The sequence below is a fragment of the Xenopus laevis genome, chromosome 2S (genome assembly GCF_017654675.1).
Source record: "Xenopus laevis strain J_2021 chromosome 2S, Xenopus_laevis_v10.1, whole genome shotgun sequence".
NCBI classification, from domain to species: domain Eukaryota; kingdom Metazoa; phylum Chordata; class Amphibia; order Anura; family Pipidae; genus Xenopus; species Xenopus laevis.
The window spans coordinates 62,285,392-62,309,731 of NC_054374.1; the positions used below are offsets into that span (position 1 = coordinate 62,285,392).

The 24,340-nt window shown below is 38.5% G+C and overlaps 1 protein-coding gene across 10 annotated transcripts in view; it reads right to left on the reverse strand.

Moving 5' to 3' along the window:
• dcaf6.S (DDB1 and CUL4 associated factor 6 S homeolog) overlaps positions 1 to 24,340 on the reverse strand; it is a 51,889-nt gene that overhangs the window by 7,756 nt on the left and 19,793 nt on the right. For 4 of the 10 annotated variants that reach the window (XM_041583153.1, XM_041583152.1, XM_041583151.1 and 1 more), the window contains 8 exons: positions 22,269 to 22,362; positions 21,497 to 21,616; positions 17,949 to 18,149; positions 13,193 to 13,249; positions 4,843 to 4,954; positions 2,531 to 2,622; positions 1,670 to 1,895; positions 33 to 74 (listed from right to left, as the gene is read on the reverse strand). In XM_041583153.1, coding sequence (XP_041439087.1) covers positions 33 to 74; positions 1,670 to 1,895; positions 2,531 to 2,622; positions 4,843 to 4,954; positions 13,193 to 13,249; positions 17,949 to 18,149; positions 21,497 to 21,616; positions 22,269 to 22,362 — 944 coding nt within the window. 10 annotated transcript variants of the gene reach the window in all.

The window sequence follows — 24,340 nt, forward strand, 5'->3', positions numbered from 1 at the left end:
AACAGCCAGTGAGAAATGCACTTTGAAGTTACCTTGTTAATCTAGTACTAATTGAAGGTCCTCCGACACTTAATCTGGCAAAGGTAAACAGTCAGTCAGATGGTTGTTTGCTAGACCACAGTATCTTTTCAGTATAAGAAGTCAAGGAAGGCTAAAAAAAACATACTGAATTTTTTCAATATGTTACAGTGCCTTGAAAAAGTAACCAGACCCGTGAAAAAGTATCCAGAACCGTGACAATATTTCTTTCTTAACTGAATAACAATAACTACACTGAAATATTGTTCTGTGATATTTATATTTGGATATGCTAAAACTCAAAATTACTATTTAAATGTGACATTTATGGTTACACAAAAAAACTGAAATGTGTTTGTATTCAGTCCTCAAAACTAAATTCCTTCGGGTGTCACCTTTTGCTGCCATGACAACTTCAAGGCTTTCTGGGTAAATATGTATTGATGTTTGTTCAGGTTATTTGGATGTGGTTATTCAGTAAAATGAGAAAACTGAATACTTTTACAAGTTACTGTATATTGCATTATTCAGCTTCTTTAGTAAAGTACATTTTTTTCATCTTTGCTGTTGTTGCTTACTATGTATAGCATGAGGCAGTTTGATTGATCCAAATTTACTTCCAATTCAGCTGAATGTGATACGATGCAGGTCACAAGTCACCTACTGCCAGTGGGAGTAAGTGATGGCACTCTGCAGGACTACTATTCAAGTGAATGGGAAGTGTGCTGGGGAAAGTGGCAGTGATTAAAATGCTGTATGTGCAATGTTATTCCAATGGGAGACAGTGGTAACAGGCAGGAACATGGTAGAAATTGATTATTAATGGCACCTCCCTATTAACACCAGCACCTGTCATAGGTGGATACTTTTCCTGTTCTTTTCTATTAGAATTGGTGGTTCGTTCCAAGAACACCCCAGCTGTCAAATGCACTTTTGCTATAAGCACAAGCGTTCCAAGAACAGAGTTCCAAGATCCATACACAGCTCCAAGAAGAAAAGACACAAAATGCCAAGTAACAAAAGTCAGGTGGTAGTTCAGAACTTGTAACTCTTGGCCAATTTAAGCTGCTGTTTACTTCCACATAACTGGAGCAGGGAGGGGGTTCTAACACTACTCAGTTTGTCATCAATGAGACTTATGAAGTTTTGATCCCAGATAAGAGCAGCGTGGATTTGAAAAAGCCGGGGAGGGCAAAGTGTGCTATGCCCACTGTACTGTTAATTTGCTATTTCCAAATATCTTCATTCCTTTTGACACAAATTAGCATCCTTGTGATCAAGTAGAGCACAACCTGTGTTGCCCGTATTTCATAGAGGTATGGTGTCATTTCTAGCATGCTAATGCACCTGGTGTAAATAACAGGAATAGTATCCTATTTACTTTGCACAAGTAAACTGCTGCTTTGGACACAAGCAGTTAAGGGCACCCCTGTCAAGGCTGATGGTAATTCTAGGGTTGAACAGCATTTTTTTGTGTTCTTCATGGCAGAGGAGGAGTATAATTGGAGTATAACATATTGCCTTATATTTCTAGCTTTAAATCTGTATTGTAGTTTCTTTTGTTCAAGGTTTTGCACTGTAAACAGAAGTGATGGCCAGATAAAGGAATCTTAAACTTTGTAGTACTTTCATGTAACTGAGGTGGACTAACCTATTTTGTGACTGGGTTCTGGATGGGAATCGAACTGTGTCATCATCACTGTCAGTCTCCTGGTGTGTAGAGATTGCGGATGTTGATTCAATCTGTGCTGCAGTGATAGATGTTTCTGGAAGTTCCTCGTTATTTGAGCTTCTGTTTGATTCTTGAAGACTTTCTTGCTCCATTCCAGGGTCACTGCGCATTGCCTCTACATGCTGCTCTGCACTTTTAGATGTGCCTGTAATTTTAGTAAAAGCACCCAAGCTTTTGTTCCAAAGTCTTGAAATCTTAAAACAATCTACGGATGTATCCCAAGTCTCCTATAACTATTATAAAGGAGGATTTAAAGGAGAACTAAAGCTTAACTAAAGAAATAGGCTAGAAACGTTGTACATTATGTTTTGAACTTCTGTACCAGCCCAAGGCAACCACAACCTGTTGCATATGCTCCAGTAACTCATGCTCTGTTCTGCTGTCACTTACTGAGCTTAGAGACAGACTCAAAATATACAGTACACAGAATATAAATGTCACAATACAAGGCTGATTAATTAATACAGATAATTAATACATGTCAGCACAGAACCAGTGCAGCTAGCATCAGCATATAATAATAATCAGCCTTGTAGCATCAGCTTATATTACAGGCCAACCTAATTTTCTGCTTGTTAATTTGTGACGACTCCCTAAGTTTAGCTTCTCAACAGCTGCTCAGAGCCCAGCATGTGAGATCAAAAAGGTGAAAAAACACTAGGGATACACCAAATATATGGATTTGGTCTACTATTGAATTACTGTATCCACAATAGAGTTGTCCTTCAAACAGAAATAAAAAATGTACTATTTTATCCAAATCATCTGTAGTGGCAATACCTTCCTTTTCACTTGACTGTGCGAGTTCAGTAGTTGGAGTATTTTCATTGTTACCCACTTTCACAGCTACAGAACTTGAAGCTGTATTGCTCCTGGCATGAAAAAAAAAAAAAATAGAGTGCTGAAACAAAGCATTACTCAAGTAATGAGAATATATATGAGTATATATCAAGTAAGGAGTTTATATAATCCTTATATAAATGCTGCAATAAAAAAATAAAAGACTAATACATAATACACATGGAATTTCATATTCATATTTTAATGAATATGGATTTATGCAATTTAGAGGATCAGTAGAATCAGTAAATAGTGTAGCAGGTGTGGACAGAACTGCAAGGCAAAGCTGTGACAAATACTATTACATTTGTTTTGTTGAATAATTATAATAAATACTATTACAGGTATGGGACCTGTTATCCAGAATGCTCGGGACCTGGGGGGTTCCGGATAACGGATCTTTCTGTAATTTGGATCTTCATGCCTTAACTCTACTAGAAAATCATGTAAACATTAAATAAACCCAATAGGCTGGTTTGGCTTCCAATAAGGATTAATTATATCTTAGTTGGGATCAAGTACAAGGTACTGTTTTATTATTACAGAGAAAAAGGAAATCATTTTTTAAAATTTGGATTATTTCATTATAATGGAGTCTATGGGAGAAGGCCATTACATAATTCTGAGCTTTCTGGATTATGGGATTCCGGATAACAGATCCCATACCTGTATATAAAATACTATCCCCTATATGTAATAAAAGTTTGCTGAAGAGCAATGACCCATAGCAATCAATAAGATACAGTATGTTCTTTTAAAGGAGAAGGAAACCCCCTGGGCGCAAAACCCCTCCCCCCCTGGCCTACCTGTCCCCCTGGGCAAATGCCCCTAACTTGTTACTCACCCCTCTGCGCAGGTCCTGTCCACGGAGTTCACAGTAGCCATCTTCTCCCACGCGCGTCTTCTTCCTGCTTTGACCGTGTCTTCTGGCGCATGCGCAGTAGGAACATTTACCGGTACGGATCTACTGCGCATGTGCCGAATGTCACAAAGTTTTTCGTGACATTCGGCGCATGCGCAGTAGATCCGTACCGGTAACTGTTCCTACTGCGCATGCGCCAGACTAATACTACCTGCTGATTGGTTGCTATGGGTTACTGCACCCAGGTAAACATAGTGGCGGTAACCCAAGAAAATGTTTCATTGTTCAACCTTCAGCTGCCTTGAAAAAGCCAGTCACTAACTGGTTGCCATGGGTTGCTGCCCAGGTGCAAATTTGCGAAGAGTTTATAAATGAGCCCCAGTGACTTATAGTTACTTTTATTAAGTATATATTAAGAGCAGTTCAACTGCACAAAATGTTTTTATTTGATATAATTCTTATATTTTTTGAGGATTTTACATTTTTAAAAATGAATTTCCCAGTAGCAGTTCAGTAAGGCCCAACGATCTCATGGCAAAAAGGGCGGAACACAATTGCCATTCTCTGAAAAGGTGGTTTGAGTAGCATACAATTCCAAAGCTAAAAGCTCAGAGTCTCCTCACCAGGACAAAAAGTTGAGAGGCTTTATTGTCTCCATATCAAGGGATCCACAAGAGGCAGTGGGGCCTCAGTTCATGCAGTTTAGAAGAATCTCAATTGTACATACCACTAAACTGTCCAAGCATTCACATTAAAATAAACTATAATGTAAACCGTATTCTGACTATATTTTTATATATGTCTTACCTTTATATGAGAAAAAGGTCCATAAAAAACCAACAAAACCAGGCAAAACTTGTTTGAAAAACAATAACGTGCCAGTGCATTATACTCTTTATAAATAAAGAAGTGCTTTGAATGTAGTGTTTTGGGTTAAATTACTGAAAATGTCCCCAAAATGATTAGTCCTATTACTCCCGACCTTCTGTCCTACTTCCCGCAGCCTCCTCTCCCAGGCTGTCCCCCTATTACTGTGCCAGGGACCATTAGAACATGGCAACCCTTCATTTGAAACACAGACAGGGACCGAAGCAGATCTATAGGGAGCTCCAATCAAGGGGCCATTTTTAAAAATAATATTAATTTTTAGCCCAAAGTAACCAGCACCATATATTATTCATGATTACCTCAAGGCTGGGGAGAGGGAGAGTCACTTATCCTATGTATCTTCTTTAAAGGGAGTATTAAGATTAATGCCACTTTTTAAATAATTTGTGTGTGAAAACCTCTTTTTGTAGAGATTATATGCAAGTGATCAAGTTACATTGTACAGTACAAACTGCATCGATCATCACATCAAATTCAAAATGATATTCAAACATCATCTTACCATTCATCTGTGAAGTCCAGCCTTATTGTACTTGTTGTTGTTCCTTCAGTGCTATAATGTAACTGCAGTACTGGCTCACTTGTCTCTCTCTCTGAGGTTACTTTAGAACTCTCTGAAGTATTAGACAAGAATGTAAATTAAATTAAAAAAATCTAACAAGACAGCCAATTACTTATAAATATGATTAATCTATCACTGCAACGTGTTTTTAAAACATTTTTTATAAAGAATGTTATGTACTAATTATTTTCTAGAAAAGATGGTGTCAAGTTTAAAATGCAATACAAGTATCAGACCTGTTATCCAGAATGCTTGGTACCTGGGGTTTTCCGTATAAGGGATCTTAACATTTTTTCGTTCTCCAATCTTAAATCTACTTAAATATCATTTAAACATTAATAAAACCCAGTAACATTGTTTTGCCTCCAATAAGGATTAAATATATCTTAGTTGAGATCAAAAACATGATACTACAAGTACACAATACTGGTTTACTATTACAGAGAAAAGGGATTATTTGTAGGAATGGGCGAATTTGACCCGTTTCGTTAAAAATTTGCCGCTGGCTAAATTTTTACAACGCCCATTAAAGTCTATGGGCGTGAAAAAAAATATTGTCCCGCGGCAAAAAATTTTTTTCGACGCACGACGCCATACACGTCTATGGGCATCATTTCTGCGGTGAAACAAGGTGAAGAAATTTGCCTATCCCTAATTATTTGATTAAAACGGGGCCTGTGAGAGATGGACTTCCGTCATTGAAAGCATTCTGGATAGCAGATTTCATACCGGTAAATACAATGGTGTTTAATCATGCCAAATGCCTTGATCTACTTAACTCTATGATAAACTCTTCTTGGAAAAGATATAATTGTTGAAATATCACTTGCAGATATAAGAAGAAATACACTCTGTAAAATGAAGGTTCCATTTTGTGAATAGTTATGCCAAGCAAGGTATGTGAATACTAGATGTGCCAAGTACATAAATAGAGAGAATGAATGCTTGAATAATACCGTAATCTCATATGTACAATGCAACCCAATATTAAATTTAGGCCCACAAATTTTAAGTTAATGTGGATTCATCTCATAGGGCAACAGGCCTCCACAGGCCCAAGTGCTTCATTTGATCGTTTAACCCAGGGCCAACAATTAGATTAGCTATATATGGCCCTTCTTTTGGGTGGTCGAATTAGACTCAGATTTGCTCATTTGGCAACCTTGCCAAACAAATGGATTTGGCACTATATGGCCGCCTTTCGACAGACAAGAAGGAAAATTCTATTTAGCATTACCCCACATAAGTAGTGGCTGGTGGATCCTATGCACATCTGTTACTACATACAGACCTTATGTGACATTACCCTGTTAAATGACCCTGTTATATACCCAAACATATAAAAAGGGGGTTTATTTCACTCATGATAATTCTTTTTCACAGAGTCTCATAAAGATAGCATAGGTACTGTTAAAGGGGTACTAAAGTCTAAAACAGAATAATGCTAGAAATGCTGTATTTTGTATACTAAACATAAACTTACTGCACCAGAAGCCTAATTAAATAAATGATTAATGCTTTCAAAGTTGGCTGCAGGGGGCTGTCATCTTGTAACTTTGTTAAACATCTTTGCAAGACCAAGACTACGCACATGCTCAGCGTGGTTTGGGTTTCAGTTGGGAGGTTAAGTTTAGGGATTGTCATAAATTATCAAAACAGCACAAGTCAAATAATGTCTGCCATAGAAGCTGATACAGCAAGAATAATTAATAATCACAATATGCAGACTGCACTGGGTATGTGGATACAAATCTCTACACAGTCGCCAGCTGCTTTATAGGGAAACAAACCTGCTCGTGGTCAGGGAAGTAAGGTGTGGGGGGGGGGCTTCCCCTGTGGTTTTAAAGTATGATTGTTTCCTTGCAGAGCAGTTAGGAACCGTCTGAAGTTGCAGCTGTCAGAGCAAGTAAAATGAAGGGGGGGATTTCACTGCATACAGTCAGGTTTATTATAAAAACAGTACACACAACAGTAAAAATATTGGAGATAGATTTATTTTTCATTAAAGAAAGTAAAAATTGGATTATATCTATATCTATCCCCTTTAAGGAAGAGCCACTTCAGACACGTGACATTGGGTATGATGATTAGAACACTCCCATTATTAGACACTCCAGCACTTAGTCTCTCATATGCCTTACAAAGTTAAAAAATAGCACTATCACACCCAAACCCAGAAAATCTTCCACCACACTCTTGCTGGCAGTCAGTTTAAACAAGCAAACTATTCCTTTCAGCATACAGAAGGTAAAGGGTACAATACCACACTTTTATATAGGCTATGGGTTTGTTACATGACATAACTTTGTTATAGAACAAGACATTACATTTTAAAATTATCATTAATAATAATAATAAAAAATAATAATAGGGTAACAGTGCATATACAAAAAAAGACAAACACAAAATAAACACTAAGAAACCCTTTATGTTATTGATAAATATAAATTGCTATGACCTACAGGTTGAAAAAAGACACACGTCCATCAAGTTCAACCTTTTAGATTTTTTTTTTTAATCTGCCTAACTGCTAGTTGATCCAGAGGAAGGCAAAAAAAAACCCATCTGAAGCCTCTCCAATTTGCCTCAGAGGGGGAAAAAATTCCTTCTTGACTCCAAAAATCGGACTAGTTGCTGGATCAACTTTTACTATTAGCTATCTCCCCTAACCCTGTATTCCCTCACTTGCTAAAAAGCCATCCAACTCCTTCTTAAAGCTATCTAATGTATCAGCCTGTACAACTGATTCAGGGAGAGAATGCCACATCTTCACAGCTATCACTGTAAAAAACCCCTTCAGAATATTTAGGCGGAACCTCTTTTCTTCTAATCGGAATGGGTGACCTCGTGTCAGCTGGAAAGACCTACTCGTAAATAAAGCATTAGAGAGATTATTATATGATCCCCTTATATATTTATTTATAGTTACTATATCTCCCCTTAAGTGCCTCTTCTCCAGCGTGAACATCCCCAATTTGGTCAGTCTTTCCTCATAGCTAAAATTTTCCATACCTTTTACCAGCTTAGTTGCCCTTCTCTGTACCCTCTCTAATACAATAATGTCCTGTTTGAGTGATGGAGACCAAAACTGTACGGCATATTCTAGATGGGGCGTTACAAGTGCTCTATACATTGGAAGAATGACCCCCTCCTCCCGTGACTCTATACCCCTTTTAATACAGCTCAAGACCTTATTTGCCCTTGATGCTGCTGACTGGCATTGCTTGCTACAGCCAAGTTTATCATCAACAAGGACTCCAAGGTCCTTTTCCATAATGGATTTGCCTAATGCAGTTCCATTAAGGGTATAAGTGGCTTGGATATTTTTACATCCGAGGTGCATGACTTTACATTTATCAACATTGAATCTCATTTGCCACTTATCTGCCCAGATTACCAGTTTGTCAAGATTGTGTTGCAAGGATGCTACATCCTGGATGGAATTAATTGGGCTGGATAGTTTTGTGTCATCTGCAAACATCTGAAGTCCCCAAAGCACCCAAAACATCTGCAGTCCCCAAAGCACCATTTGCAGTTACAACACACATCAGGTAACTGAACAACCTGCTACAAACAATGCAGGGGGAGTCACATTTACATGGGATTTATGACTCCTCTATGTATATTGACTAAACCAGTAATGCACCAGTAACGCTTTATGTGATCACAGAAGACAGAAATGGTATATTATATTATGATAAAATGTAATTATTTTTTTTGTAACTTATTTTTTATTGACAGTTTTCAAAATTTTACAATGTTTAAAACATCACACTAGTTGTCATTTGCATGTCAGTACAGTATAACATTCATAGAATCGTATAAAGCTAGGGCCTTTATGGCCTGCATTCAGTTCTATGTCAATGTTCATCTATTGTTCGTAATCCCTATGAGGGAATGCAGAATGTATATCATTTAAACTTGAACTCAAAAGACAATAAAAAGAAATAAAGGAAAAGGTATGTAATGCAAAACTCTAGTTATAGTTCTTTGGGTTCGGGTTCAGGTAATAGCAATGTTTGTGGTATATAAAGTGGGTAGGTACAAGTGTTGGTAGTCTCAAGGGTGGTCTCGGACTAACTCAGTGGGGCAGGGTGGATGCCATACCTCATAGCTCCCATATGGACCAGATTTTGAGAAATTGGTCGGTCTTATGTTGGATGTGGGCTATGTTGGCCTCGAAGATTCTGTTGCTGTTCACCCTGTTTACAATTTCAGTTATTGTGGGTATTGTCTGGCTTTTCCTTTCAGCTGCAATGGCTAACCGAGTAGCTGTCAATATTTGATTAATTAGCGCTTGCCCACTCTTGTGAATCTTTGTTAAGGGTTTGCCTAGTAAAAGTATGACAGGGTCCAACGGCATTGATTGAGAGATCATTTGGCTTAGAAGGTCTTGTACCTCTTTTGAAAGAGGCTGTATAAGTGGGCAGTCCCAAAAAATATGTAATAGAGAGCCTTGAGCCCCACAGTGTCTCCAGCAAAGAGAGGAGTGCTCTGGAAAAAGCTTGTGCAGTCTTTCTGGGGTATAGTACCAAAAAGTTAAGATTTTGTAAATATGTTCCTTCTGCCGTATGCAGGATACCATGTGTGCCGCACTATCCCATATTCTAGACCAGTCTGTATCAGTAATTAGTTGTGGAAGAGCTTGGTCCCATTTGTCCATATACTTATGTCATTGCTGTGATGGTACTTGGGGAGCAGTGAGCAACGTGTAGAATTTTGAGATAAGGCCTTTTTGTGGTGGTCTATTGGCGGCCAAAATTTCAAATGCTGTGGGGCTGGTCTTTTTAGCAAACCCTGCAAAGGGATTCACAAAGTGACGAACTTGTAGGTATTCAAACAGTCTGATTTTCACTTGTGGTTCTCTGTCCTGAATAGTTTGCAGAGGAAGTATTGTATGGGTATGTGGATGAAGTATGTCTCGTATAGTGAAGTAATATAACTTGGACCACTTAGTGTGATATGTTGGTTCCATGCTGGGCTGGAAGGCAGGATTCCTTAGAAATGTTGTCAGTAATGGTTTGGTCGAGATCTTTCGCCAGCTCATTCTCTATGTGGCCCCATGTCGTAGGAGAATTCCAATGTGACCAGGCCAATAGTTGTCTGAGATGAGCAGCCTCGTAGTATTTTCGTAGGTTGGGGGCTCCTAGGCCACCTTGACTGGGTGTCAACATCAGGACTGAGTTAGCCACTCTACGGCTCCGGATATAAAATTTAATTATTGTTCCATACACACAAAATATCAATCCTGTGTAACCATCCCTTGCCAAGATATTCATATTTTGGAGAAAAAAAGGAAGTTTGGCTGTTGACCGACATTCCTGGTCTTGAAAGATGCATGTCCAGTCAGAGAGGCTGGACCTTTAGTCACCTGGACCAGAGCACTTTGAATTGAATGAAACATGCTCTTACCATCTACAGTGGTTCTTAAGAAGAATCACTGTTTTGCAATCAATGGGATCTCTGAATGAGTGTCATATTCCAGTGGGATGGTTGTACATCTTGTCAATCTGGTCACAAGGGCATTGATTTTGCAGATTTGATTCCATTTGCTTTTATGTAGTTGTGGGTACAGAATCTAGCCTATTATGTCTTAAAAGTTTTTCTGTCTGGAGTTTTCATTTCTTTTTAATAATGTTACTCAAAAATTGGTAGTCCTGTTATGCAAAGGACTTCCTTTGATGGTCCAGCATAATTATCACGGCAACAGTGATGTATGCAGTTACATAATTTATGTTGAAAAAGATAAAAGTTCAACCCCCTACCAGTGCACATGTATCACATACATAAACAGACCTACCGTATATACTCGAGTATAAGCCGAGTTTTTCAGCCACCAAAATATGCTGAAAAACTCTATCTCGGCTTATACTCGGGTCAAGCGCAAAAACGGTCGCCAGTGTCAAAGAATAGTCGCCGGCGTCTACAAATAGTCGCAGGCGTCCAAGAATAGTCTCCAAGAATATTCGCCGGCGTCCAAAAACGAGATGTCGGCACCTCCAATGGGAGCAGAAACCCTCAATTTTTTGGTTGAAACTTACCAGAAGCTGCTGCATTTCTCACCCTAGGCTTATACTTGAGTCAATAAGCTTTCCCAGTTTTTGGAGGTAAAATTATGTACCTCAGCTTATACTCGGGACGACTTATACTCTATATAGTCTATACGCCGACATATTAACTGTATATACCGATACCTGAATTAAACTAAAGGTTATTCTTATAATTACAACCTTGGATATTTTAATCATTCAAGCCACCCTTAAATAGAATCTGCCAGCACAACATCCCCTGGCTGAGCATTTCACAACTTCACTGCGCTTACTGTGAAGAACCACAGACACTGCTTCAAATTAGTCATGCTAGTCTAAGGGTAAGGTCACACAGGGAGATTTAGTTGCCTGGTGGAAAGGCATGGCGAAGCTGTTCATGGGGAAATTGTCGCCCAGAAGAGAAGGTGATTAGTCGCCAGGCGACTAAATCTCCCCGTGTGACATTACCCAAAAAGGGATGGAATCTTGTTTTTTGATCTTTTCTAATCTAAGAAATGTCAATGCCCCATATGTAATAAAAGGCATAAAGTTTGCCCAGAAGCAGTAACCTATAGCAACCAATAAGATGTTTGTTTTTAAACATGTGACCAGAATATTCTACCTGCTGGTTGGTTGTTACATAACCCCCAATGTCTTCTAATGTACTTGTAAGAGTTCCATCGCAAAGTGCCTTTTTCTTTAAAAAAAAAAAAAACAACCCCAAATATGACGCTTTACTCATATTTTAATTCTTCCATTCCTTGTACCAGTTTAGTTGTGCTTCTATGCACAATCTTTCCAGCTCATTAATATCCTTTTTAAGGACTGGAGCCCAAAAGTGCCCTTAATTCTCAAGGTGAGATCTTAGAAAGAACCTACCTGTATAATAATCGGAAATTTTGCTTTAATCTCCCAAGTTAATGCCCTTTTTTATGCAAGAAAGTACTTCATTTGCTTTAGTAGCCACTGAATGACACTGCCTAGAATTACAAAGCTGGTTATCCATAAAAATTTGCAAATCCATCTCAATTAATTTATATTGTAAGCTCTACAGGGCAGGAACCTTGTCTCCTAGACTAAGCTCATTTGTAATGACCCCTGTCTCTTTTTATATAGGTATACATAGACTCTATGAAGTCGGTTGTCAAGTCTAAGCATTGACAGGATGTGGAGATTGTGAGCAGTGTTACCAGGTTGGCAGGGCCAGAGCGATCAGGCCTTAGGTAAAAAGAAGACTCTTGGACCAAAGTGTAGATGGCTCAGTTGTGACCATCAACAGGAGAATGGATGAAGAGCAAAAGCTATTTCTGGATGGTGTCACTGCACATATCAGTTGAAGTGTTCTTCACTGCTGTGTAGCCCTCATCCCGGATGTGTATGAAGTGCAGGCCTGTCCTATCGCATTGAAATGCAAACTGGTAGTTTACTAAAGGCTAGATGACAGGAAGAGCCACTTGGGAAAATTTAGATTTAATTTCAGGTGAGACCGACCAGATAAAGGTATGGTACCACATTTAAAAAAGGTCATGAACAAGCAAAATATTACAGACCAATAGACCCTTGCATCATTAGTAAACAGTATTTCTTAACATACTTACATAAAGACATCCTATTCAGGAATACGCTGGAGAAAACCATTTGACACTACATATCAAAGGAGATTAGGAACTAGAACTAGGTGTTTTTTGCTTGGCCAGAAAGTTGGGTGTTCAGTACAGAGAAATGACAAAAAAGAGGTGTATAGAAAAGATGAGCTGTACAGAGCACTGGTAAACCCCATCTGGAATACGCCATACAGTGTTGGTTTAATAATGAAGACATAGGATTATGACTCAACCATAATGCCAACATTTTTCCAAATGTTGGAAAGAAAAAGAATTCTGAAATGGCAGTAAACATTTCTACTGAAGAGCATTTAGACTGTTCATTTTTGGCCACTACTAGTTATTCTAAAGAACACAAAACGATAAAAAAAGCTTATGCACATACTTGGTCAATTAATACATTACAGTCAGCTTCACACAACACTGGGCTTAGACGGAACTCCAAGCCATGCATTTGTGCATTAGTTATCCATTAGCATTCAGTTTGGGTGGGTTGTACATAGCTATTTGTCTGTATAAAAACTGCTTTTGAACTGCATCAGTGGCAGTTCCTGTTTGTGGAATGTTGACTGAACAAGTCACTATTTTTTTGTTTACCAGTATATTATTTTTCTAGTATGCACATATAGAACACTGCTAATTGTGTTTGACACGCACCATGTGGTTCATCAAGTGACATGAATCCAAACTGTTTGCTAATCATAGAAGGTGAATCTGAAAGAAGAATTAGAGTAAACAGAGTAATTAAAAAAAAAAAAAAAAAAAAAGTCCTAAAAAGTAATACAAGGTGTATGACCTGGATCCGCAGGTTAATATTAATCAATAACACTGTTTATAGCACTATTAAAGTTTCACTGGTTACATTGCATAAAGAGCATGCATTGTCTGTGTCCTTCCAGCTAACCAGTTCGGATCAAGTGAAATGATATCCAAATTAAAACGTAACTTTTAATAAATATTGTTAAAAAAAAAAAAAAATTGTATATGCGTGTATACGCTGCCACCAAAACACCACACAACAAATCAATGCACTCTTCCTAATGCCTGGAAGCAGTGTGTGCCTTGTCCCTTAAAAACATAAAATTAAAAATCTAGGCACCAAGTGGAACAGTGAGGGTCAGCAGTTGTTGTTAAATGTTTCTACGGAGTTCGCAATTGTTAAGCGCCGTTGCAACAAAGTCTGCCCCACTTACCCTCCCTTTTAATAAATTCCCCAACACCAATTCTGCCTGTATACTTGGGGAACAAGTGGGAGCTTGTCCCCCACCGTCCACCTATGCCACCCACCCTACGCATTTCGCAGAGGATTCGGCTTCTTCAGGGGCATTTGAATTGATTGAAAGGGAGGGTAATTGGGGGAGACTTTGTTGGAACAGCACTAAACAGTTGCAAACTCTGTAGTAACATTAAACAGCAACTGCTGACCCTCACTGTTCCACCTGGTGCCTAGATTTTTAATTTTATGTGTTTTAGGGACAAGGTTCCACACTGCTTCCAGGCATTAGGAAGAGTGCATTGATTTGTTGTGTGGTGTTTTGCTGGCAGCCTATACACGGATATACTCTTTTTTTTTTTTTTTTTTTAACAATTTTTATTAAAAGTTATGTTTTAATTTGAGTATCATTTCATTTGTTCCGAACAGGTTCCCTGGAAGGACATGGGCATTGCATGCTCTATTTGCAATGTAACCAGTGCAACTTCAATAGTGATGTAAATAGTAAACAGAGTAATTGTCTGATTACTTCACAGTGAAAAAAGGACATTTTTAATGCAAGAATATGTTATTTAAAAAAAAACAAAAAAAAAATAACCACTTTTGTTTAAGTAATAAAACCGCATATTTTATTACTCACAATTTGGATACTATGGTAAAGATAAAGATTTCTAGGGAGCCAGCAGTCCAGTCTATGCTTTTGCTGATTTTACCTTATTAAGGCAAAGTCTTCTATAGGAAGATAAATATTTGCATGTACACACCTGGTGCCTAGATTTTTAATTTTATGTGTTTTAGGGACAAGGTTCCACACTGCTTCCAGGCATTAGGAAGAGTGCATTGATTTGTTGTGTGGTGTTTTGCTGGCAGCCTATACACGGATATATATTTTTTTTTTTTTTTTTTTTAACAATTTTTATTAAAAGTTATGTTTTAATTTGAGTATCATTTCATTTGTTCCGAACAGGTTCCCTGGAAGGACATGGGCATTGCATGCTCTATATGCAATGTAACCAGTGCAACTTCAATAGTGATGTAAATAGTAAACAGAGTAATTGTCTGATTACTTCACAGTGAAAAAAGGACATTTTTAATGCAAGAATATGTTATTTAAAAAAAAAAAAAAAAAAAACTAACCACTTTTGTTTAAGTAATAAAACCGCATATTTTATTACTCACAATTTGGATACTATGGTAAAGATAAAGATTTCTAGGGAGCCAGCAGTCCAGTCTATGCTTTTGCTGATTTTACCTTATTAAGGCAAAGTCTTCTATAGGAAGATAAATATTTGCATGTACACACCTAAGAATCTAATTTGCCTCTTAAATGAGAACTAAAGCTTAACCAAAGAAGCAGGCTATAAATGCTGTACATTATGTTTTGGGGTTCTGTACAAGCCCAAGGCAACCACAACCCTTAAGCAGCGAAGATCTGTGCCTCAAAGATGCCCCAGTAGCTCCCCATCTTTTCTGCTGACCAACTCCACATGATCTGTGCTGATGTAAATTACTGAGCTTAGGGACCAATTCAAAATATACAGTACACATAGAATATAAATGTCACAATATAAGGCTGATTAATAATTAATACAGATAATTACTACATGGCAGCTCAGAAACCATTGCAACTAGCATCAGCATTTAATAATCAGCCTTGTAGCATCAGCTTATATTACAGGCCAACCTCATTTTCTGCTTCATAATTTGCGATGACCCCCTTAGCATTTGAGTGTCACAGACATTTTCCAAGATAGTGACCCCCTGTGACAAGTTTAAAGTTCTGGATCAATGCTGCCATTAAGAAGCTGAAACTTTATCCTGGTGCAATCAGTTGATCATATTAAATATGGCATTTTTAGCCATATTCATTTTTAGGGTTTAAAAGCAAACTATAATGAATTGAGCCCACAGGTAGAAATACAATTTTATTTTAATTTCCCATGTCTCTTAAGTTAACTGAAACACAGTTAAGCATGAACAGTGCCAATATCTCTTCTGCTCATAAAATCTTTTATGGTCATATCTGCTTAGATTCTGTCATCTAAGCATGCAAAAACAGGTAGATAACTGGCTGAATACCTTCTTTCTATTGAGTGCTACTAGCAAGTGGGCCTGCTAGTGGTGGACTGGATAAATGGGACATATTATTTGTTCCCCTGACTGTGTATATAAGCTCCTGTTGCATCTAGAGTTAGTACCAACCTGTCAAACCTCTGGGTTCGCTGTGACACTTGGTAGATTGTGATTTCAGCCTCCTATACTCTGAATCCATATACATATATTCTTCTAATAGCCTTTATCAAACTTTAGATGGGCAGCAATGTTCTTTCTGGATCAGAGTAGCTTTCTCCTTCCAATCATTCACAGTGTTTTTCAGATGGTGGATTCATACACCACCAATGTAAGATCTTTGAATAATCTTTGTTGGCTGAGCACTCCAGGGGAGATTAACAGTGGTGTTGAATTGCCTCCATTTGTACACAGCAGTGGACTGGTTGAGTACAAACTTTAGGTATTGTTTTGTAACCTTTTCCAGCTAGTGAGCATAAATAACTTTTTCAGAAGGCCTTAGAAATCTCCTTTGAACCATGACACATTTACACAAAACTATGCTGTTAAATCAAAATTTGATGATTAAGACCCAGATTTATGTCCTTTAAAAAAGGTAGGGCCTCTTACACCTCATCAACATCCCACTGATTGAAAATCCTCATTTTTTAAAATTTGTTTCTCATTAGGACTAGCATGAAAAACAGATCCCGTATTAGTTCATATTTATGCAGAAATAGGGTTCACAAACTTGTGAGTGTGTGTGTGTGTGTATGTAGATAGATAGATAGATAGATAGATAGATAGATAGATAGATAGATAGATAAATAGATAGATCTCATACAGCAGGGGTGTTCAAAAGGTAGATTGGGATCTACCAGTAGACCTTTACCAGGTGATCAGTATACAAGATACTGTCAAGATACAGGATACCAGCTTGACTAAATCACCCTCCTGTTTCATTCTTTTCATTCAGATATTTATTATGTTAAGGTTACATAAAAATTGATGCTTAAAGCTAACAATTAATAAATATTGATGTTTAACATCTATAAATCAAAAGTAATATTTCCCAAGGCACAGAATGCTAATGCTTTTATGGATATAGATCATAATGGGACAACACCAAAGTAGACCTCGCATTAGTAAAGTATGGGCATTTCTGACCTTGCCTAAAAATTACATCTTTTAAAAGGAAAATTTAAACACCCCCCCCCCCCCACCAACTACGGGAGACTTTCTGTGTAAATACAGAGACGGGGCTGGGAAGGTGAGGGTATCAGGTTTGCTTTTTCTAAAACCAGAAGTGACCCTTATCCAAGGTAATGTCACATGCAGCCATGTATGTGACGTCACTTCCGTAAGTTGGGGGTGCAGCCTGGGGTAGCACTGGCCTTAATTAACTGATTAGTCACAAGAGAGAGTGATCAGTTGTGTGCACCAGCTTAGTATATGTATTAGCTGCAATTATTACATTGAGTAACATGTTTCCAAGAGAAGGCGCCAGATTAGCATCAAACATAATTGATTTGGTCTTGTCCAGCATTTGTAGCGGGTCAGTAAATAAGACCCAATAATTTAAAATTTCTCTTTATAACTAACTACTACTAATTTCACCCACTTATCTTCGGTCGCAGTTGACATGTTCTCAAGTGTGGCGTCATCAACCAAGCTTCTCATAACAATGTGGGGATGTGCCAGAATTAAACCTTGCCCAGACCCAACCGCTTGTCCAGTCTTTCTAAGCGCACTCAGAAATAATTCTTAATGCGCACTGCACATGCACAAGGGTCATGGTATGTCAGGGAGCAGTGGCTAATGGGTATTTTTATGTATCAACTCAGTGTTTTTTTCCTGCAATCACTCTTATGATCTGGAAAAGGTCTTCAGCTAGACATGATTTAAATGAATGGATGATACCACTGGAGTTATTCTTGTGAATGAAGATGAACTCTTTATAAGCCTTTCCTCGTCCTTTAAAGTTGAATTTCAGTTTATAATTATATTTTATTTGCATAATGTTGCAGAGTAAACAGAACAGAATGTGTAATTCACATCAATCCCTATTCCAGTGGAGCAAGCAGTAGCAGCTAATTGTCACAGCTACAAAATGCCAGAAAATACAGTGAAGTAATATATTGCAAAACTTACCAGCAGAGTTGCAGCCTCTGTCTGATGAAGCAGACGTTTCTAGCTGTTCAGTAGCTACAGAAGTCATTGATTGACTTTCAACGTGTGATGAGTTTGATGGCTGTTCTAGGGAGACAGTCGCCTCTGGAAGTATTTCTGATGCCTGGGTTTCCGTGTGGTTTGTAGACAAGGAAGTTGATGACACAGGCTGTGAGGTTCCTGCTTTAAAAATGTGAGAAAAAAATAAATATAATAAGTGTCCTCTTAAAATGTATTAATAATTTTGTAATATAAAGCACTGGCAGTGCCTGATAAGTCTGGATGGACACCCTCGGCAACCCGGCCTGCTGCACCAGCAAAGTGCATGAACAGGCACATGCGAAATTTGACTGTCGGTGAGAGGAATTATGTTAAGAGACACAATTTAATGATGTGTCACTTTATTTGTCAATTTGACTCTCTCATATAAAGCTATTGTGCCCAACTTATAACCAGCCTCTTCCTCTGTCTATCTGAAAATGAATGGAGACACAGGGACCCTGATTCATATTAGGAACGGTACAAGACAGGGCTGCATGCTTTTATCCTGCCTTTAGCAGCCAAGATAAGGGGACACCAGAGACAAAACTAGGTGGGACAGGCTCCCTACAGCTGGCTGCAGCAGGGCGCGATCTGCCGTGGGGGGGCCCTGCGGGGGTGCAGGCACTGGTCCAATCGTACCCCCTGCTCCCCCGGTAGTTACACTTCTGGGGTACACCCTGATATCACAAGGTATAACAGTAGGTAGCAAAGCATATAAGATCTCACTTTTCACAGACGATGTCCTGCTGACACTCAACAGCCCCTTTATATCCCTACTCAACCTCCACAATGTCTTACAAGCCTACAAAGGAAACTTTTCATACCTTTGAAACAAATTATAACAGCTGTTAAGATGAATATACTTCCTAAATTGTTATATCTCTTTGAAACAATTCTGGTCCAACTCCCCATCTCGATGCTGGGCTATATCCAAAAGCAAATATTTAAGTACATTTTGGGTACATTTGCATGGCTAGAAGGAGCCAGGGTGGCCTAGCAGTCTCAGATATAGGGAAATATGAAGCGACACACTTACGTGAAACTCTAGCCTAGTTACAACCACAAGCCCCCACTAAGTGGGCCAAATTGTGCCTCGGCACATCCCTATCACATCAGCAACCTTGTACTATCTGGCAATTCCAAGGTACAACGACTATACCAAGCTCCAAAATCCATAAGGTTTACTGTTACAATTTGGAAGCAATGCTATTGGAAATGCCAAATTTGCAGGTACCCTTCAGCCCTGACTCTGCTCATAGCGAACCTCAAGTTTCAACCTGGCCAACAAAAGTAAATCCATACACAGTGGGCGCCCCATGTCTTACCAGAATTATAGATTTTGGTGATCCATTGAGATGAGACTGTCAACACGAAGGTACACTGCACCATATTCTATGGGCTTGCCCGAAACTCACAAATTTCTGGTCAGAAGTCAATAACCTAATAACAGTTTTTAAAATACCCTATAGAAATTCCTCATCTACTGCTGGCCCTTCCCCTCCCAAAACTTAACAACCTAACCCAAAAGCGGGTCAACCAAATAGCCACTGCAGCTTGACTGGCAATTACTTCCAAATGGAAATCCAGAGCAATTCCAACAATCCAGGAAGTAATTTCTAGGCTTGAAAATAACAAAAAATCTGAAGAAATGACCGCACAAATAGCCAATACAATACAACATGAAAAATATATGGGATAATTGGTACTATTATATGACTACTACAGCTTCTGCAACCAGCGCCGATTCTGACTAAGGAGCCGCCCACCCCCCTCACCAGCTTACGTGTCGGGAGGGGAGGCAGACACACTATTGCGGAGAGCGCAATTGCGCTCTCTCGCAATAGTACAGCCGAATTTCCGGTTCAAAAAACGGAAATTCGGCTCTTAAAGGTGCAGGAGCGGCTTTTTGCCGCCCCTGGAATCCTTTCAGGCGCTGCCGTCTGAGGCGAGCGGCTCAGCTCGCCTCATTGGCTGTGCGCCCCTGTCTGCAACCTAAAATACCTTAAAGAATGGAAACAGAAATGCCTTTATTGGTGCCAATATCACTGCTGATCAGCTGGTCCTTTTGTTATTTGGTTTTGTTTGTTCTCCTTTTTTTCTTCCCATTATTTACTTCCTCTTTGTTTAAGATTTGATAATAAACGACAATGCTGTACAAACAAGGCAAAAGACCCATATGCTGTTATGCATGTACTTTATTGCAAAAATCAATAAAATTATAATTAAAAAAAAAAACAAACCCCCCCCCCCCCCCCCAACAGATCACATTCTGAACGTCTCTGTTCTGGTCTACCTCTTGCATAGTTAAGATTTGTGCACTGTACTCCCTGGATGTATGGAACACATTTTTACCTGTATCATACTATAGCTGTGCAATAAATATATACTTCTAAAAACATTTTCAGCTTTGTCTACCAGCTCTCTAAAACCCTCTCCCCAGATCTAAATTTAACTGCACATTCTAAGTTGTTAACAATATTAACTAAACACCAACCACAGCAAGACTAGGAAAACCAAGAAACATTTTTTTTTGGGGGGGGGGGGTAAATTTATGCTCTTGTTCATAGGAAGTAGTAAGGCATCCTATAATGTGGAGGCTTATTTATTAATGGTCGGATTTTAGTGGTTTTTAAAGGTTTTGGAAACCACAACTGAACTCACAAACTCTAAAACCACAACAGACATTGAATTTATTAAAAGATCAGAATATCAAAAGTATGACTGAAAAAAGTGAAATAAGTGCTGAACAATGCGCTAAAACACCTCTAAAAATTTGAGTGTTTCGGACAAATCCTAGCAAAAAAAAAAATTATGATGATGATGATTTAAAGCAGTCCAATCAGATCAGCTCCCATTGACTTCTATAGGACCTCATCAACTTTTACTTGGTTTGCCTTAGAGGCTTTCATGGTTTTTACACTTAATACATTTCAAATTTTCCAAGGTTTTTAGAAAAACAGTAAAAACCCCAAATTTTTAGATTTGTGGTGATGTGTTGACATGGAAGTATGACAAAAGACCACAGAGGTCATTTACATACCAGAATGCAGCGCTCAAAGTGCAAAAAAGGTTGCAATTGGCAGAGGATAGAATCAGTTGCTCACCCCTAGAATACATTGCTGACTGTGTTAGTCAGTCATGTATTGTAAGAAGCGGGAAAATAACACACAATTATGGAAGCGACCAGAGGCTCAGTACACAATGGGGGGCCTGCTTATAGGAGTGAGCTGTATTTCCTGACACCATACTCTGTTCCTTGCACCACATTTTCAATTCAGCAAGAGAGCAGAGTGTAGTTTACTCCTTAACCTTAGTGTTTGCGAAAGTGAGCACTTAGGGGGTAACTCTTGTGCCCCTTAGCACTCAAGTGCTTTGACCCCCCCTGTAATGTACAGTATTCTGTATAACCCCTCAAGCCTGCTAGTACAGGATAAAAGTAATGCTCAGTTTTAATATCCCATCAATGCCAAGTTTAACACATACCGTACCTCTATTTTGTAGTCGGACTCGTCTTCTGCTGCTCTGTGCAACTTCACTAGCCTCTTCAAACCACCTTGAGAGCATGTCAGACATTCTTTGCATTAGTGATGCATTGGTGCTCTGATCTCCTAAAAGATATATAACCTCTTCTTACTTTGTTGAAATCTAAACATTTTACACAGTTTGGCTTTGATAGGGCATCATATTTTATCTTGGCTTTTTCAGGCTTTCAAAGCTATAACGTTCAGTGACAGTGGAGCTTTTAAGGTAATGGCACACTGGATGTTTTATCACCCACTATAAATCTTGGCTACCATTGGCAACAAAATGTCAGTTGTTTCCTTCCCACCAGCTAAAATTTAAAACAGCTCCCAGAAAAACACAAAGAGCAAGCTCAGAAAAGAATAGGATTGGAACTTCACACTAGAAAAGGAACTAGTGGAAAGAAGCCAATGAATTTTAAAGTTTTTTTTGTTTTGTGTTTTTAAAAATAAATGCCAACCTAGCCAGAAAGCAAGACTTTTTCTTAAGCAAGTTTTGAACTTGGTAGGCCAGACAGAGCTAGTGTCAAACACTTTTTTTTCTGTTACATTTTTCAGAGACACAAGGCATTAACTGATCAGTTACTTGTTTATAGCTACTACTTAAAGATAAATGATACCCTATTTAAAATTATGATTCAATGGATTAAGTGATTCCTAATTGTTTAAAGGCAGTACTAGTTGTCTTCTAAGTAACATAATAAATATAATAATAATAACATAATAAATAAGAGTATACCATCTCTTTCTCGTTCACTTTCAGGTCTTGCCCTTGGACCTGTATCAGACCAATCTCCTCGAAGTCTTAGGCGTTTAACAGGGGGTTGCCTTACCTATTAAAAAATAATTTTATATTAAAGGGTTATGAACAACTTATCCCAAAACATTTATTTATTTTTCAAATGGAAAAATGGATATGTAAAAGATTTAAAGGGACAGTATTACCAAAAAACTAATAGATAGCATATACTAAGAACAATGCACTATTACTCTGTATTATCGTTTATATAAAATACACTCCTTTGAAGCAGTAGAGGCTGCATGAGACAGTCTGCATTGAAGATAACAGATACAGTATATAATCTAGAACACAAAGACTTATACAAAGCAATGCATGTCTTTTGAGCTTTTTTACATCACTAATTTAATACACTGCATGGCTGGACAGGCAGCAGGGTCTAAACTATGTTATTTGTCTCTCATTGCTTTCCCTTTGACAAATAAAAATTGACTATATTGAGAACAATGCTGCTTGTACCACTTTGCTAAATCTGTCTAACACAGTCATCCACCAAGCACTTTATTAGTAAATAATCATTGCAATACTGGGACCACACCTACAGTTAGGTTCATAAATATTTGGACAGAGACAACTTTTTTCTAATTTTGGTTCTGTACATTACCACAATGAATTTTAAATGAAACAACTCAGATGCAATTGAACTGCAGACTTTCAACTTTAATTCAGTGGGTTGAATAAAAAGATTGCATAAAATGTGAGGAACATTCACTCCATTTCAGGGGCTCAAAAGTGATTGGACCAGGGGTTCAAAAGTAATTCGACAATTGACTCAAAGGCATTTAATGGGCAGGTGTGGGCAATTCCTTTGTTATGTCTATCAATGAAGCATATAAAATCCCTGGAGTTGATTTGAGGGAGGGTGCTTGTATGTGGAAGATATTGCTGTGAACAAACATGCGGTCAAAGGAGCTCTCCTTGCAGGTAAAACAAGCCATCCTTAAGCTGCAAAAAACAGAAAAAACCCATCCGAGAAATTGCTACACTATTAGGAGTGGCAAAATCTACAGTTTGGTACATCCGGAGAAAGATAGAAAGCACTGGTGAACTCAGCAACACAAAAAGACAACAGTGGTGGATGATCACAGAATCATTTCCATGGTGAAGAGAAACCCCTTCACAACAGCCAACACTCTCCAGGAGGTAGGCGTATTGACATCCAAGTCTACCATAAAGAGTAAAGTAAATACAGAGGGTGCACAGCAAGGTACAAGCCACTCATAAGCATCAAGAATAGAAAGGCTAAAGTGGACTTTGCTAAAAAAAAAAATCTAAAAAAGCCAGCACAGTTCTGGAAAAACATTCTTTGGACAGAAGAAATAAAGATCAACCTCTACCAGAATGATGGCAAGAAAAAAGTATGGAGAAGGCATGGAACAGCTCATGATCCAAAGCATCATCTGTAAAACGGCGGAGGCAGTGTGATGGCTTGGGCGTGCATGGCTGCCAGTGGCACTTGGACACTAGTGTCCATCGATGATGTGACACAGGACAGAAGCAGCCAAATGAATTCTGAGGTGTTCAGAGACACTGTCTGCTCAAATCCAGCTAAATGCAGTCAAATTGATTGGGAGGTGTTTCATAATACAGATGGACAATGACCCAAAGCATACTGCCAAAGCAACGCAGGAGTTTATTAAAGCAAAGAAGTGGAATATTCTTGAATGGCCAAGTCAGTCACCTGATCTGAACCTAATTGAGCATGCATTTCACTTGATGAAGACTAAACTTCGGACAGAAAGGCCCACAAACAAACAACAACTGAAAGCCACTGCAGTAAGGGCCTGGCAAAGCATTAAAAAGGAGGGAACCAAGAATCTGGTGATGTCCATGAGTTCAAGACTTTAGTCTGTCATTGCCAGCAAAGAGTTTTCAACCAAGTATTAGAAATGAACATTTTATTTTCAGTTTTTTAATTTGTCCAATTACTTTTGAGCCCCTGAAATGAATCCTGTTATTAAGGAGGATGGGAATTCTAGCATTTATATGCAGGTCTGAATACACATAGTACT